Below are 16,085 nucleotides of genomic sequence, written 5' to 3' on the forward strand. Positions count from 1 at the left end.
CCATGTAATTGTGTGGTTTTGAGAGATCTTGGTATTGATTTCTATTTTAATTCCACTATTGTCTGAGAGTATGCTTGGTATGATTTTGATCTTTTTGAATCTATCAAATCTATTATGGTTAAGCATGTGGTTGATCTTAGACTATGTTCCATATACAGATGAGAAAAATGTATATTCTGTGGTTGATGGGTGGAGTATTCTGTAGATAGCTCTTAGATCCAATTGATTAAGTATCTAATTTATGTCTAGAATTTTTTTGTTAGTTTTCTGCCTCAGTGATCTGTCTAATACTGTCAGTGGGATGCTGAAGTACCCCCACTATTAAATGTAGCTTTCCAAGTATTTTTGTAGGTCTTGAAGTAGTTGTTTTATGAATCTGTGTATTCCAATGTTGGGTGCATCTATATTTAGGATAGTTAAGTCTTTTTGTTGAGTTCAACCCATTACCATTATGCAATGCCCTTCTTTGTCCTTTTTTACTGTTGTCAATTTAGTCTTATTTCTGCAATATAAGAATAGTCACCTCCTCTTCTCTTGTTTTCCTTTTGCATGATAGATCTTTCTCCACCCCTTTATTTTGAACCTGTTGGTTTTGTTACATGAGAAATGAATCTCTTGAAGATAGAAGATGGTTGGGTCTTTTTTTTTTTATCCAACTTGCTACTCTGTGCCTCTTAAATGGGGTGTTTAGACCACTTATATCCAAGGTTAATATTGATATGTAAGGTTTTGATCCTGTCGTGATATTTTTAGCTGGTTGCTTTGTAGTCTTGATTGTGTAGTTGCTTTATAGAGTCTGTGGGCTCTGGACTTAAGTGTGTCTCTGTGGTAGCAGGTATCACTCCTTCATTTCCGTGTTTAGAGCTCTTTTGTGAATCTTTTGTAATGCTGGTCTAGTGGTAAAGAATTGCCTTAGCAATTGCTTATCTGGAAAAGCTTTTATTTCTCCTTTGCTTATGAAGTTCAGTCTGACAGGATATGAAATTGTTGGTTGGAATTTCTTTTCTTTAAGAATGCTGAATATAGTTATGTTATCTCTTCTGACTTGTAATGTTTTTGCTGAGAAGTCTGCTGTTAGCCTTATGGGATGACCTTTGTAAGTGATCTGACCTTTTCCTCTAGCTGCCTTTAAGAATTTTTTTTCACATTGATCATGGAAAGTTTGATAACTATGTGTCTTGGGGATGGTCTTCTTATATAGCATCTCCTAGGGTTTCTCTGAATTTCCTGAAATTGCGTGTCAACCTCTCTAGCAATGTTGGGGAAACTTTCAAGGACTATATTCTCAAATATGTTACCTGAGTTGTTTACCTTTTCTTCTCTCTCAGGAATGCCAGTATGGCATAGGTTTTATCTATTTGCATAATCTCATATTTCTCATAGGCTTTTCCATTTTTTAAATTCTTTCGTCTTTATTTTTGCCTAACAGGGTTGTTTTGAGGTACCAGTCTTTGAGCTCTGAAATTCTTTTTTTGACTTGGCCTAGTATGTTGTTAACGCTTCCAATTGTATTTTGAAATTCCTGTAGTCATTTTTCAATTCCAGGAGTTCAGTTTTGTTTTTTCTTCATATAGCTGTGTCATCTTGCAACTCTTGGATCATTTTACTGGCTTCTTTGGACTGGATTTCAACTTTCTCTTGGATCTCATTGAGCTTCCTTGCCATCCAGATTCTGAATTCTATATCTGTCATTTCAGATGTTTCAATCTGGTAGGATCCATTGCAATCATTTAGAGGTAAGGAAACTGATTTTTTGAATTGCCAGAGTTCTTCTGCTGATTCCTAATTATCCAAGAGGGCTAGTATTTATCATTTTCAAGTTTCTGTCATTTCATTGAGGCTTTTTATTTTTGTATTCCTGTTTTCCTTTGAGGGTTTGACTGTGGTGTATGTTGTGTATAGTTCATTGGCTTTGCTTCTGGGTGCTTTCAGAGGGCCAACGCTTTGCACAGGTTTCTTAGTTGTAGCTAGTTTCCCACATTGGCTTTCACAGATGCTGTGTGATTAATCGATGGCATTAGAATTCAAAATTGTTTTGCCTTTTGGGATAAGGAGAGGTACTGTTTTTTGACCTGGATGGTGATACATGTGCACATTTGCTTTGTGAGAATTCATTGAGCCATACACTAATAATATGTATTTTTTTGTATATATGTTAGACTTTAATTTTTTAAGTGTTTAAAAAGTGATCTGTAGTGTTGCTAGAAGTTAGGATAATGATTACCTGTGGGAAGAAGGAAGGGGAAATCATTGAGGTGGAGAAAGGCATAAGAGAAATGTCTCTGGTATATCAGCACAGTTCTCTTCTCAACCACAGGTATTGATTTGTGATCATTTGTAGAGCTGTATATTCGGTTTTTGCACTTTTCTATGTGGGTCATGGTAAAAATATTTTAAAAACAAGAAATAAGGAAAACATATTTGTACTGCTATTGGAATGAGGATTCAAAATGTATATATATATATATCCTAAGCAAGAGTCTACTGTATTTACGTTTCTTGATATTGATTTTGCTTTAAAATAGCATAAGATGATATTTTGTTATTGCTGTTTAATTCAGGGTGCAGTCAATTTCACTGGGGCAAGGACAGGGACCTATTGCTGAAAAAATGATCAAGGATGCAATGAAATCAGGAAACTGGGTATTTTTGCAAAACTGCCATCTTGCTGTTTCTTGGATGTTGGCAATGGAAGAGCTCATTAAAACCTTCACAGATCCAGGTATGTTGAGCACATAGCCCTTGCATAATAATAACATTTTAATGTAACCTTTTCTTGTTGAATTCATTCCTTATAGTAATTCATTATTGTAGGCACTATGTTTCCCTATATTAAAGAGGAGAAATTTGAGATCTAGACAGATTTAGCTAATTTACACAACTAGGGTTTGATAAAAGGCCTTCAGAACTACAAGTTGAGGCTAGGATCCACTGGATCATTTCTGTTTCTTATTGCCTTCTATGAGAGGTCATTTGAATTTATTACTTATAGGCATATTAAAAAGAAAAATATACTTAGGACAAACAAAAGAAATTAAATCTTTCCCTATATAACGAGAAATGTCAAGGAACAGAATTCAAATTACCACCAATTCCCTTAGAGTAGTTTTTTACCACCTTTTATCCTCTGTAACCCACATGACAACTAACCTTTACATGTGCCTCAGAGCCACACCACCCCATGGGCATGCCCAGCATTACTCATAGTTGCTGGCACTAGCTATTATCTCACCACTTTCTTGCCTACTCAAGAAAGTGTAATGGGCTGCAAAGAGAGGAAGTGGAATTAAAATCTACTCATTTTAAAGTGTTAGTATAAAAATAACCAAAACCTCAGGAACAATTTTATTGGTAGCAAATTGTGTGGGTCCTATTCTACCACTCTGCTGTGAAGGCCTGGGGTAGAACTTCCAGGCAAGCATATCCAGAGAGAGCCCTTTCTCTGAGGCCTTTCTTTGTGCCCTCACTACAGAAAGCTTTCTGGAAAGGTAAGAGCTATGCAGATGATCTTGCAAATCACTTTATTTAGTGCTACTTATTAAGGTGAAGAGCTGCTCTTTTCCAGAGTCCCCAGTCTGCACTGTTCACTGAGCCAGCTCAGGGTTTAGCAGCCTTCCCCTAAAGGCCCTTCACTTCCTGGCCCCCTGCCCTCACCCCCAAGCCTTCTGCAGGTTGCTTCTAACAAAGTTAAGGACTCATTTTTATCCACCATTCATAATCTCCACTATTTCCATTCCTTTGCAATCAAATAAGAGATGGCCTGCTTCCTGCTGGGCCTGTGACTTACTTCTATTTAAATAATTAAAGAGAAATGACAAGGAGGTCTTCAGTACTGGTCAGAGGTCCCCAATGATTAGGAATATAATTAAGAAAGAAATGTTAGAGAGACATCAAAAAAGCAATTTGCTGTGGTGGTACTACATGAGCCTCCAGAATATGGAGATGCCGTTCAGTTTCACTATAACTAGGACGAGAGCATTTGCCAGTTCTTCAAGGAGACTGGATGGGCTAATGAAGCCAGCTGAAGTTGTTTGTGTATTTTAAGTGCTTACTAAACTTAAATGGATAGAAAAGTCCTATTCTAGCCCTTGCTATAATCATTTATAACCTAACCATTTAAGTTCTGATGTTGGTCATTTTCATGCCACTTGTGTTAAATTGAATGGTCAAAAAATCCTCATGAGAATAAATACGTGGGCAATAACTGCCCTCTTTTTCAACTGAAAGTGTTTCCCATTTCAAAGATAAGACCCTTAATAGTTCAGCAACTATTAAAAATTAACATGTTCCTAATGTATTTACCCAAATGTGCCTGCTTCTTGACTGCCAAACCCTCCTAACATGAAGTTTCTAAAACAACGCATCTTACTCCCATTTTAAAACAGTTTACAATATACTTGTAATACATTAACTAGGTCTTTAAACAAAGCCTATAGCATTTTTTCCTTCTATAGAATAATTGTTTCTTATAGAAAAGTGCTACTACCAACTAAACATTTTCCTTTTTTGTTGTTTTTTCTTTGTTTTAAACAGATAGTGCTATCAAGGACACTTTTCGACTTTTTTTAAGCTCCATGCCTAGTAATACATTTCCTGTTACAGTTCTTCAAAATTCTGTCAAGGTAATGTATGCATATGGTTGGAACAATGGTGAAATGGTTGGTTTCAGAATATTCATCTAGTGCCTCCAAGGATATCAGAGCCTGCACAGAAGCATGTGGGGGTCTGCGTGGCCAGGATGGGGAGGTGAAGTCAGTATATTTTCATCTTTAACAAGCAGGGAAATGATTGCCCAACCCCGTCCTTGCATATTCTAGTCCTATTGGTATTCAGCTCTTCCAGCTCTCACCCTCACAAGAAAATGTTAAGGGTACAGAGTGATGAGAAGAGAACCCCTTCCAGAGTTAAGGGAATGTTTCAGCATTTGAGAAACAGGAAAGCCTACAAGCCATACTAGTATGGCTGTTGGATTTTAATGCTGGAAGTTTATGATCTATGGCAAGCCTCTACATATGAGGAACAAGAGGTGCTTCTTCCCTCCCTGTCCCATGTCATGGGACATCAGGGGACAAACTATGGGACAATGCCGTATGTCAGGATGATGCAAAATTCAATGAGGAAACCTTGAGCATACTTTCTGGCCTGTGTTTAGAAAAAATGGACACTAAGTGGAAGTGTCTGAGGTTCTTGTTGAACATGTGGTCCAACCACTGTAGGTCTGAGAACCCTGCCATTCCATGTTCTCCCTGGACTGTGCCTGAGCAAGATACAAAGCAGGCTCAAACATGCCAGGAATGGTCCCTACCTCCCCATGAACATCAGCTATCTACATCATCTCAATGGCTTTCAGTCTGTGTGTTATTCAGAAATAACGCAAATCTATAAAATCACTCTCTCTGCCATGTATATTTCATCTAAATCCAGGTGACCAATGAGCCTCCAAAAGGCTTACGTGCAAATATCAGACGAGCATTTACTGAAATGACACCTTCGTTTTTTGAAGAAAATATACTTGGAAAAAAATGGAGGCAAATAATATTTGGCATTTGTTTCTTCCATGCGATTATTCAGGTACACTTATTAACTCTGCTTTTTAATAGCAACAAGGAAGTGTATTGTGAAATAAATAGCAATAATTAAGTGAAAGCTTGTAAATGTCATTGTGAAATGCTGAAGACTCCATTCTGTGTCTGAACCCAAGTTGTTTTCATTCAGCTCTCAATCTCTATACTCCCCTTGCCTCCATGTTTCACAGATTCAGCTCTCACCTCTCGTCTGATCTGCCTACAAAATATCATCAGTTGGATGAATGGAGCAGGTTCAATTCAGTTCAACAAGTACAAAATAGATTTCCTCATAGGTGGCATATTTATTATATTAGTTTTCCGGTTTTCAAATGTGTGTGGTCTACAGAAAATAAATAAATAAATAAATAAATAAATAAATAAATAAATAAATAAATAAATTATCATACTGGGCACAGTGGCTCATCCTTATAATCCCAACATTTTGGGAGGCCAACGTGCGCAGATCACTTGATCCTGGGAGTTCAAGACCAGTCTGGGCAACACAGCGAAAGCCCATCTCTACAAAAAAAGAAATTTTAAATAGCCAGGCATGGTGGCACATACCTGTAGTCCCAGCTACTTGGGTGCTGAGGTGAGAAGATTGCCTGAGCCTGGTAGGTCAAGGGTGAATGAGCAATGATCGTGCCACTGCACTCCCACCTGGGTGACAGAGAAAGACTCTGTCTCAAAAAAGAAAAGAAAAGAAAATATGCCAGATATAAGATAAATAGGTTAAAAGGTATTAGGGGAGGTCTGACAGGTTGGGATCAGGGGAGGGGTTCTGGGTGTGAGGCCTTTGTTCCGCTAACAAAAGCACCTGAGATGCGGAGGTAGTTTAAGCTTTAGGAAAATTTTGAGATCAAGAGCAGGGAACTTGGAACCAAACCTCTGGCATAATTATCAGTTTCAAATTTAAGAAATTAAGGTAGGATAGGGAAATAACAAAGGAGGTTGGGGGAGGATTTCATGATGGTATGCCATGAAACAAAAATATGGTTCTATGTGTGGCATAACTGAAAAATCATGGACAGACTCCTTAAAACAGCAGGGAGTAGTTCTCTCCACCAGATAGATAATTACAGGGTCAATAATTTTATGCCAAAAGACTACAGGTGAAATTTTTTTTTCCTACTGTGATGAAAAAATGCTTTATTTTACCCTGAAAGAAAAATGTTCTTTTGACAGGTCTATCCAATTTCTAGTAATAGCAAATTTTCTTTTGGAAATATGGGGAGGAGCCAGTATTGAAGGAAGAGGTGCTTCCTCTGTTTGGTGAAAGCCTAGCTGAAGTTGAGCCACATGATTTTCCTGATTTTGCAGTGTGGGGATGCCCAATTTCAATGGAAACTTCTTTTTAGTTTCCAATATATTACACAGAATTTATTTTATCAAATTTTGTTTCAGACCATTTTCATTTTTCATTCTAGGAGAGAAAGAAGTTTGGCCCCCTTGGTTGGAATATCTGCTATGAATTTAATGACAGTGACAGGGAATGTGCTTTACTGAACCTCAACCTCTATTGTAAAGAAGGAAAGATTCCCTGGGATGCACTGATTTATATTACTGGTGAGTACGTTCTTGTGGCCAGGGCTTCCATCTATGTACCACAAAGTTTTTGGTTTACTCCCACCTGGCCCTTACAAAGATGGTGTCCTCCCCCAGTGTTTAATAGTAGTGATGGTGATTTTTGATGTTCCTTGTGTGAAGACAAGATTGTGAGAAGAACACATCAGGACATCATTAGAATATTCACACATAGAAAATGGGACAGCTGCTTTCTCAAATAATAATAATAATAGGAAAAACAGTGCTTGCTACATGCCAAGCACCCCTTTAAGCACTTCCCAAGAAATAGCAGATTTAATCCTCATAACAACCTTACAATGTGAGCACTATTATTATCACCGTTCTACACATAAGAAAACTAAGGCACACCATTTACAAAGTGCTGGGGCCGAGATTTGAACCCAGACAGTGTAACCTCCAGAATCCACGATCTTAAATTCAAAAGAACCTAAACATTATTTGACTAGTAGAGACCTGTTAATTCAGATATACCTGTGAAAAAGAAAAAATCTTTCAGGAATTAAATTTTTGGTAAATATTAACTGTGACTACATAGGGATCTTGTTGCCAAAATTAGAACCAATTTGGACCATGTGGGCTCAAGTAGTAAGGGAGAGGATATTTGCACTGGGAAGTGGGAGAAGGAGGAGCTCTGAAAAGGGACAGAAAGGAAATGGATAATTTTCATTGGCAAGTAAGGGAAATGCAAAACAGCAGAAGGGTATCAGGTGATCTACAGCCTAAAAGGCAAAATGAAACCTTAAAACATGTTTGAGATGAAGGCAGCAAGATAACAGTAAAAATAGTTTAGGACCAGTCCCCAGAGTGAACCAATAGGGAAAGCCCTGTAATTTGGGAGGCTACTTTGTACTCCTGCCCCAAGCCATCCCATTGGGACCAAAATTGTTTAGCAAAGTGGTGATGTAGGCAAAATTGTTCTCTGGTATCCTCTGCTTGCCCTGAATTTTCCCGTCTCTCATTTTTCTTTTCCTTCTCCCTCTCCTAGAATCCTTGATGTTTCAGGTTACCTCAGTCTCTATTGCTGTGGAAGTAATTGTGGAGGTAAAAAGTAATTTGCCAGACTGATCTGTAGATTTAATGCAATCCCTATGTAACAGCAGACTGTTACACCCAGATTCACTGGCATGTTGCAGGAATTGATAAGCTGATTATAAATTCATATGAAATTAATATGAAAATGTGAAGGGCCTCAAATGGCAAGAACAATCACGGAAAGAAGAATAAAGTCAAAAGAGTAACATTTCCCAATTTCAAAATTTACTACAAAGTTACAACAAGTCATTGTGGCACTGGCATAAGAATAGACATAGATTTTGACTTGGCAGTGGTGACCATAGTTCTAACACATTTTTTGTTTCTGGCATGAAGGGAGCAGAGCCTTTATCAGGTCGATTTCTTTTTATGTGGCACCCATCCACTGTTCCCTCCAGCACCTAGTCTTGGTCCAAAGAGTCTCAGAGCTGTCAAAAAGTTGTTCTGAAGAAAACAGGACATCTCAGCAACAAATATCCCAAAGTATTGCTGCAAATGAGACTGATTTTATGGGAAAATTAAGAAAGGTGTTCCAGTTCTTACAAATTTGGATTTTTAATCTGTGTTGGAAATTCTGTTTCTGGATCTAGTTTGAGGCACTAAGAAGGATAAGACATCAATTTGCAATAAGCCCTTGCCAGGGTAACATCAATTCTGCTAAAATTGAAGCAGAACAAACACCAAATTTATGGTGAAGCTTGTATGGAAGAATGGTGAAATATTGATACTTTACAAAAAGTTCATAGGGACAATGCCCCAAACAAATCAGTAGCAGTTTGTAAATGGATAACTAGTTTTAAGAAGGGCCAAGACAGTGTTGAAGATGAAACCCACAGCAGTAGGCCATCCACATCAATTTGCAAAGAAAAAAATTAATCTTATTCATGCCCTCACTGAAGAGCACCAACAATTAACAGCAGAAACAACAGCCAACACCATAGACATCTCAATAGGTTCATTTTACACAATTTTGACTGAAAATTAAAGTTGAGCAAACTTTCCACTCAATAGGTGCCAAAACTTTTACATCCAGATCAGAGGCAGACAAGAGCAAAGCTTTCGACGGAAATTTAAACAAGTGCAGTCAAGATCCTGAAGCATTTCTCTGAAGAATTATAACAGGAGATGGAACATGGCTTTACCAGTACAATCCTGAAAACAAAGCACAATCAAAGCAATGACTACCAAGGGATGGAAGTGGTCCAGTCAAAGCAAAAGCAGGCTAGTCAAGAACAAAGCTCATGGCAACAGTTTTTTGGAATGCTGAAGGCATTCTGCTTCTCGACTTTCTGGAGGGCCAAAGAATGATAACATCTGCTTATTATGAGAGTATTTTTAAACAGTTAGTCAAAGCTTTAGCAGAAAAAATGCCTAAGAACACTTCACCAGAGAGTCAATCTTCACTTCAACAGTGCTATTCAGGCCTATCATCAAACTGGAGCACTTTTGCAAGAGTTTTTATGGGAAATCATTAGGTATTCACTTCACAAACCTGATTTTGCTCCCTCTGACTTCTATGTTTCCTAATATTAAAATTTTGTTAAAGGGCACCCATTTTTCTTCTGTTAATATAAAAAAAGACTGCATTGACATGGTTAAACTCCCAGGACCATCAGTTCTTTAGGGATGGACTGAATGGCTGGTATCATTGCTTACAAAAATGTCTTGAATTGATGGACCTCGTGTTGAGAAATAACATTTATATTTTTTTAAAAAGAATGGGCTTATAAATCAGTGGAACAGAATTGAGAATCCAAAAATGACCTTTATATTTATGACTACTGATTTTCAACAATGGTGCCAAGACAATTCAATGGGGGAAGGATAGTCTTTTCAACACATGATGCTGGGGCAATTGGGTGTCCATCCACAAAAGGATAAATTTGAACCCTTATACCATATAAAAAAGTTAATTCAAAATGGGTGACAGACCTACAATTAACAGAAAAAAGTAAATCTCTCAGAAGAAAGCTTTGGAGAAAATTGTGACTTGGGATTAGTCACTGACTTCCGAGATATGACACAAAAAAAGAGAAAATAAATTGGACTTCATCAACATCTAAAACTTTTACTCTTAGGCCGGGTGCTGTGGCTCAAGCTTGTAATTCCAGCACTTCGGGAGGCTGAGGCGGGTGGATCACAAGGTCAGGAGATCGAGACCATCCTGGCTAACACAGTGAAACTCCGTCTCTACTAAAAATACAAAAAATTAGCTGGGCATGGTGGCGGGCGCCTATAGTCCCAGCTACTCGGGAGGCTGAGGCAGGAGAATCGCTTGAATCCGGGAGGCAGAGGGTGCAGTGAGCCGAGATTGTGTCACTGCACTCCAGCCTGGGCAACAGAGTAAGACTCCATCTCAGAAAAAAAAAAAAAAAAATTATTAAAACTTTTACTCTTCAACACATACCATCAAGAAAGTGAAAAGGCAAGATGCAGACTGAGAGAAAATATTTGCAAATCATATATCTGATAAGGGCTTGTATCCAAAGTATATAAAGACCTCTTACAACTCAACAATAATAAGAAAAATAACTCAATATTAAAATGGTTGAAGATTTGATTTGAATTGACATTTCACCAAAGAAAACACACAAATGCCCAGTAAGCACATGAGAAGATGCTCAATTTGTCATGAGGAAAATGAAAGTTAAATCTCTAATGAAATGCCACTTCACACCTACTAGGATGACCATAATTTTAAAAGACAATAACAAATGCTGGTGAGCATATGAGAAAACTGGAACCCTCATGCCTGCTGGTGGCAATGTAAAATTGTTCTGCTGCCTTGAAAAAATGTTTAAACAAAGTTACCACATGACTCAGCAATTCTACTCTTAGATATGTACTCAGGAAAAATTAAAACGTATGTCCTCAAGAAAACTTGTACACAAGGCCGGGCTCAGTGGCTCATGCCTGTAATCCTAGCACTTTGGGAGGCCCAAGTGGGTGGATCACAAGGTCAGGAGTTCGAGACTAGCCTGGCCAACATAGAGAAACCCCACCTCTACTAAAAACACAAAAATTAGCTGGATTTAGTAGTGCACACCTGTAATCCCAGCTGTTCAGGAGGCTGGAGCAGGAGACTCACTTGAAACCAGAAGGCGGATGTTGCAGTGAGCCGAGATAGGGCCACTACATTCCAGCCTGGGTGAAAGCGTGAAACTCCATCTCAAAAAACAACAACAAAAAAAGAACCCACACAAAAACAAAACTTGTACACAAATGTGCACAACAGCATTGTTCATAATGGCCAAAAATGTCCAATAACTGGTGAATGGCTAAGTAAAATATGGCATATCCATAAACAGAATATTATTCCACCATAAAAGGAATAAAGTACTGATACATAAACAACATAAATAAATCTCAAAAACATTATGCTAAGTGAAAGAAGTCAGACACAAAAGTCCACAAGTACAATTCTATGTATATGAAATTTCCAGACGAGTCAAGTCTATAGAGATGAAAAGTAGTTCAGTGGTTTCATGGGACAGGGAGTAGACATGGGGACTGACTGCAAATGGACACAAGATTTCTTTTGGGGGGAAATGGAAATGTTCTAAAGTTAGATTGCAATGATGGGTAGACAACTCTGTAAATTTACCAAAAATTAATGAATTTATATATATATATATAAAAGAATATATATATTCAATATATATTCTTTTATATATATGTTTTATGTGAATTTTATGGTTTTTTAAATTATATCTCATTGAAACTGGTTTTTTAAAAAAGATAGGAGTAAAAAGACAATACTTTATCCAGGTGGCGATACTTGCTAATGGCGAGTTTTTTAGGCATTAGTTTATGGATTAATTCATAAAATATTGATTAGTACTATTATGATAGATTCTGGATGTCTGCCTACCAAAAGCTGATGGAGATAATGAATCATTCATAGTAGCCAAAATATGGAAACAACCCAAATAGCCATCAACATATAAATGGATACAGAAAGTATAGTATATACATACAATGGAATACTATTTATCCTTAAAAAAAAAAGAAATCCTACCATTTGTGACAACATGGATGGACCTGACTGACATTACGCTAAATGAAATAAGTTAGTCACAGAAGGACAAATATTGCATGATTCCTTTTATATGAGGCCTCTATAATAGTCAAAAGTCTAGAAGTAGACAAGAGGATGGTGACTATCACAGGATAGAGGGAGGAGGAAAATGGGGAGTTGTTGTTCAGTAAGTATAAAATTATAGTTATACAAGATGAGTAAGTTACAGAGATCTGTTGTACCATATAGCACTTACAGTTAATCATAAGGTATTTTGTACTTTAAATTAATTTGTCAAGAGAGTAGATTTCATGTTAAGTATTCTAACCACAATAAAACAGTGGGTGGCATGAAGAAATTGTCAGAGACCATGGATATGTTTACCATACGGATTGTGGAGATAGCAACATAAGTATATACATATGTCAAAACTCACCAGGTTGTATACATTAATTGTGTGCCATTTTTTGGATACCAACTAAACCTCAATAAAGGTGCAGGGGTGAGGGGAGGCCAGCAGTGTGTGGGACATGGCACTACTAAAGAAACTAGCTCCAGAAGAGGAAGTGTGTATGGAGGGCAGTTGTGTCTTCAAGAACACTAAAAAAGGTAAGCCAGGGGCATATCCTGAAAGGCCTATGTGTCTTGCTAATAAATTTTGCTCTAACTTATAAACATTGGTTAGCAATTATGGTCTTTTAGGTTAGGAAGAGGTGCAACAATTCACAAAGCTATAATAAAAGCAAAATGAGGGATTGAACATGAAGACATAGCAATACCAGTGGGGAAACTAGACAGGAGAGAATAAACAGAGATATTTAGGAGGCTTTAAATACTGGAAGGTATTTGGGATTGGAGGAGGACCTTCAGATTTTATAGTGTAGGTTACAGCAATACACACATCCAGGAGTGGTATTGGGGGTGGATCTGAGCTCAAAGTTGGCAAAGACAAAGTCAAACCTCAGGCCTCTCCAGTTTTTATTGGATCATCCCCAAGTCAGCCCACAGAGATGGGAAAGGAAGAGAAAGGGGAAGCCACTATGTTAGGTTCTGCAGTGGGACCCACAGGAACCATGATGCTGGGGCCAGACCAGGCGGTGGCATGGATGGTGGACCCCACCACACACACACACACACATGCACGCACACACGTACACACACACACACGGGCGTGCACACACACACGGCCCCTCTTCTAAGAAGACCAAAGCCAGAAGACTCCTTCTTGAAAGTGAGCTGTGAGATGTCTACCCTGAGTCAAAATGACAGAGTTCCTTGTTTATTCAGTTTGACCCAAGAAAAAGGATAGAGTCAAATCTGGATGGAGAAGCACAAAATCTGTTGATTCGTAAGGAAAACACTTCTGTGCTTCTTGTCAAAATGCAGATATTTTAGTTAGAAACTTATTTTAGAATAATATATGTTAGGACACCCTTCTTCCCCTGACATCATCATGCAATTGGAGAAACTAGAGCTTTATGTTCCAGCGCCAAGGACCCAAGAGGAGTTTCAAGTCAGGCCATATTAGATGGACCCACAGAAGAGATTTAACCCAACTTTATGTTCCAAGATTTCCCAGAAGGTCACTAAAGAATACTCCTAGAAAGATACAGAACATCTCCTTTTTACCTCTTGGAATTGCCGACACAGGGATTCAGCAACTTAACCATCAGCCCTGGTACCTACTTCCCCTCCCCTCTCCCTGAGTGTCTTATCCAACAAGACTGACAAGAGTCACTCCAGCAGGAGAGGGAAGACAGGCATCTCTACAGGATGTACAGATAAAGACATTCCTGTCTTGGAAGAAATAAATTACTGAGATTCCAAAGACTGAAATAACTTTCTCTCAACCAACCATGTCAGCTTGAAAGAGAAAGAAAAAACAATTTTTTCTTCCTGACATGATGGAAGAAATAGAGATGAGAATGGATCAACAGTTGAAGGATTCAGAAGTTGACAATGTTGGTATCACAGGTGAAATCCTTCCAGGAACACTACAGTGGTGAATGGTGAATTGTAGCAATCGATCTGGAATTTTAAAGAAATTATATCAGCAATAGATTCCAGTGTGCTTCCTTGCTACACATAGTTTGGGGATGACACATGGCAAGTAGCTTCTCTTTGGAAAGAGAGATGGGATACTAATCAGTTATAATTCCTTATCATTACTGTGAAGTGAGTTGTCCCTTTTGCTTTGAATCTATCTTTCCTCCTTACCCTGATAGCAATAATTAATAAGGAATGTATAGAGGTTGAATGGCTTGCTACAAATACTTGATTCTGCTTTACTCATTGGCTCCGAAAGAAGCACTGTTTGATGGAAAATGTGTATGCTTTAGAATATTGCAATCAATGATAAGACTCAAAATCACTATTTCAAAGCAAAAGAACAAAAACAAAAAAGAAATATGTAGATAGAGCTCAGTGGCTTTAGTTTCTGAAAACTAAAACAGCAAAATAATGATAGTAGAGTACATATAGTAGATTTTTTCTACTTTTCAAAAATTGACTTCTATTATCTTTGAGGGGGGTGGTGGAAGGAAATTCTGTTGTGTGCTTTCCATTTTCAGTACCAAATAAATGTGTACATAAATAAACGTTAAAATTTTAAAATTAGGTATGCCTATCAATTTTTTAAAAACAGCAATAATTTCAAAATACATATTTATTTTCAGGTGAAATTACCTATGGTGGTAGAGTCACAGACAGCTGGGATCAAAGATGCCTTCGTACTATCTTGAAAAGATTTTTTTCTCCTGAAACATTAGAAGAAGATTATAAATACTCTGAATCAGGTAAATGACTTTTCAATATTACAGGAAAGGCCTTTCCCAATAAGTCATTGACAGCATCTCTCAGTTTCCCATCCAGGGGCTGTCTGTGTCGGGTCTCCACAACCCTCTTATAGCCACACCCTATCCCCATGCTTGGCCACTTTCAGAGCTGGTTTGATAGTAGGATCACAGAGCTACATAGTGCTTGGTAACTACTTTGAATTACTTCCATTTTAAAGTTTATTGCACTGTGTCTAAATTTGTTTTCACTCTTATGTTCTAGTGTATTTTGAATGTAATCAAATAAAACACCCAGACATAGTGGCACATGTCTGTGGTCCCAGATACTCAGGAGGCTGAGGTAGGAGAATCACTTGCACTCAGGAGTTCAAATCCAGCCTGGGCAACATAACAAGACCCAGTCTCTAAATCATAGTAAATATTATTACTACTACTATGTAAAAGTTTTTTAAATACAGAAATGAAAATGTCTATTACAGCAAGTTGAGTAAAAACCAGATCTGTGAGTTGGAGATAGCTCATTACGAATCAGACAGCAAACAGATTAATTGTCCTGAGTGTTGATCCCCTTGGAAGGAGCAACTTGATTAGTACAAGCTCATAAAAGCTCCTACCATTGAGCGTCAGTCACAGCCAATAAGATTCAACTGTATATCCTGCAATCATATAGACAGTCGAATAACCCTAGATTTCAATGTAGCTTTTAGTTTGGGGAATTAGAGAAGGCTGTTGTTTATCAAACAAATATGAAAGCAATCTCTAACACAAGCATAAATTTAAGCCCTTAATGAGTTACACCTTTCAGCATAGATTTGGAGCCCTTCATGAGTTACACTTTTCAGCAGCATATCCCTGGATTCTCCGCATCTTTAAATGCTCTGGAGAAGGCATTTGAAAGGTTAGGACAGTAATCAGATTCTCAAGGCCTGAAGAAAAGGTAACAAAACTAGACACAGCCATGAAAGCATGAAAGCTTAGAAAAAACAATCCCCCTTGCTACATGAGCCAGCTGATTGCAGCCACCATCTGCACCACACAAAGAAAAATCAAACTTGGCAGCACAAAGCCAGTCTATTTGAGACATAT

At 37.9% G+C, this 16,085-nt stretch overlaps 1 protein-coding gene across 1 annotated transcript in view; it reads left to right on the forward strand.

Moving 5' to 3' along the window:
• The window catches only part of DNAH6 (dynein axonemal heavy chain 6), a 313,929-nt gene that overhangs the window by 273,586 nt on the left and 24,258 nt on the right, over positions 1-16,085 (forward strand). Inside the window, exons 65-69 of the mRNA XM_007970043.3 lie at positions 2,562-2,722; positions 4,534-4,622; positions 5,425-5,571; positions 6,995-7,133; positions 14,880-14,999. Of these exons, the coding sequence (XP_007968234.3) occupies positions 2,562-2,722; positions 4,534-4,622; positions 5,425-5,571; positions 6,995-7,133; positions 14,880-14,999 (656 nt within the window). The remainder of the gene's footprint in view (positions 1-2,561; positions 2,723-4,533; positions 4,623-5,424; positions 5,572-6,994; positions 7,134-14,879; positions 15,000-16,085) is intronic.

Source organism: Chlorocebus sabaeus, chromosome 14, assembly GCF_047675955.1.
Source record: "Chlorocebus sabaeus isolate Y175 chromosome 14, mChlSab1.0.hap1, whole genome shotgun sequence".
Taxonomy (NCBI): Eukaryota; Metazoa; Chordata; class Mammalia; order Primates; family Cercopithecidae; genus Chlorocebus; species Chlorocebus sabaeus.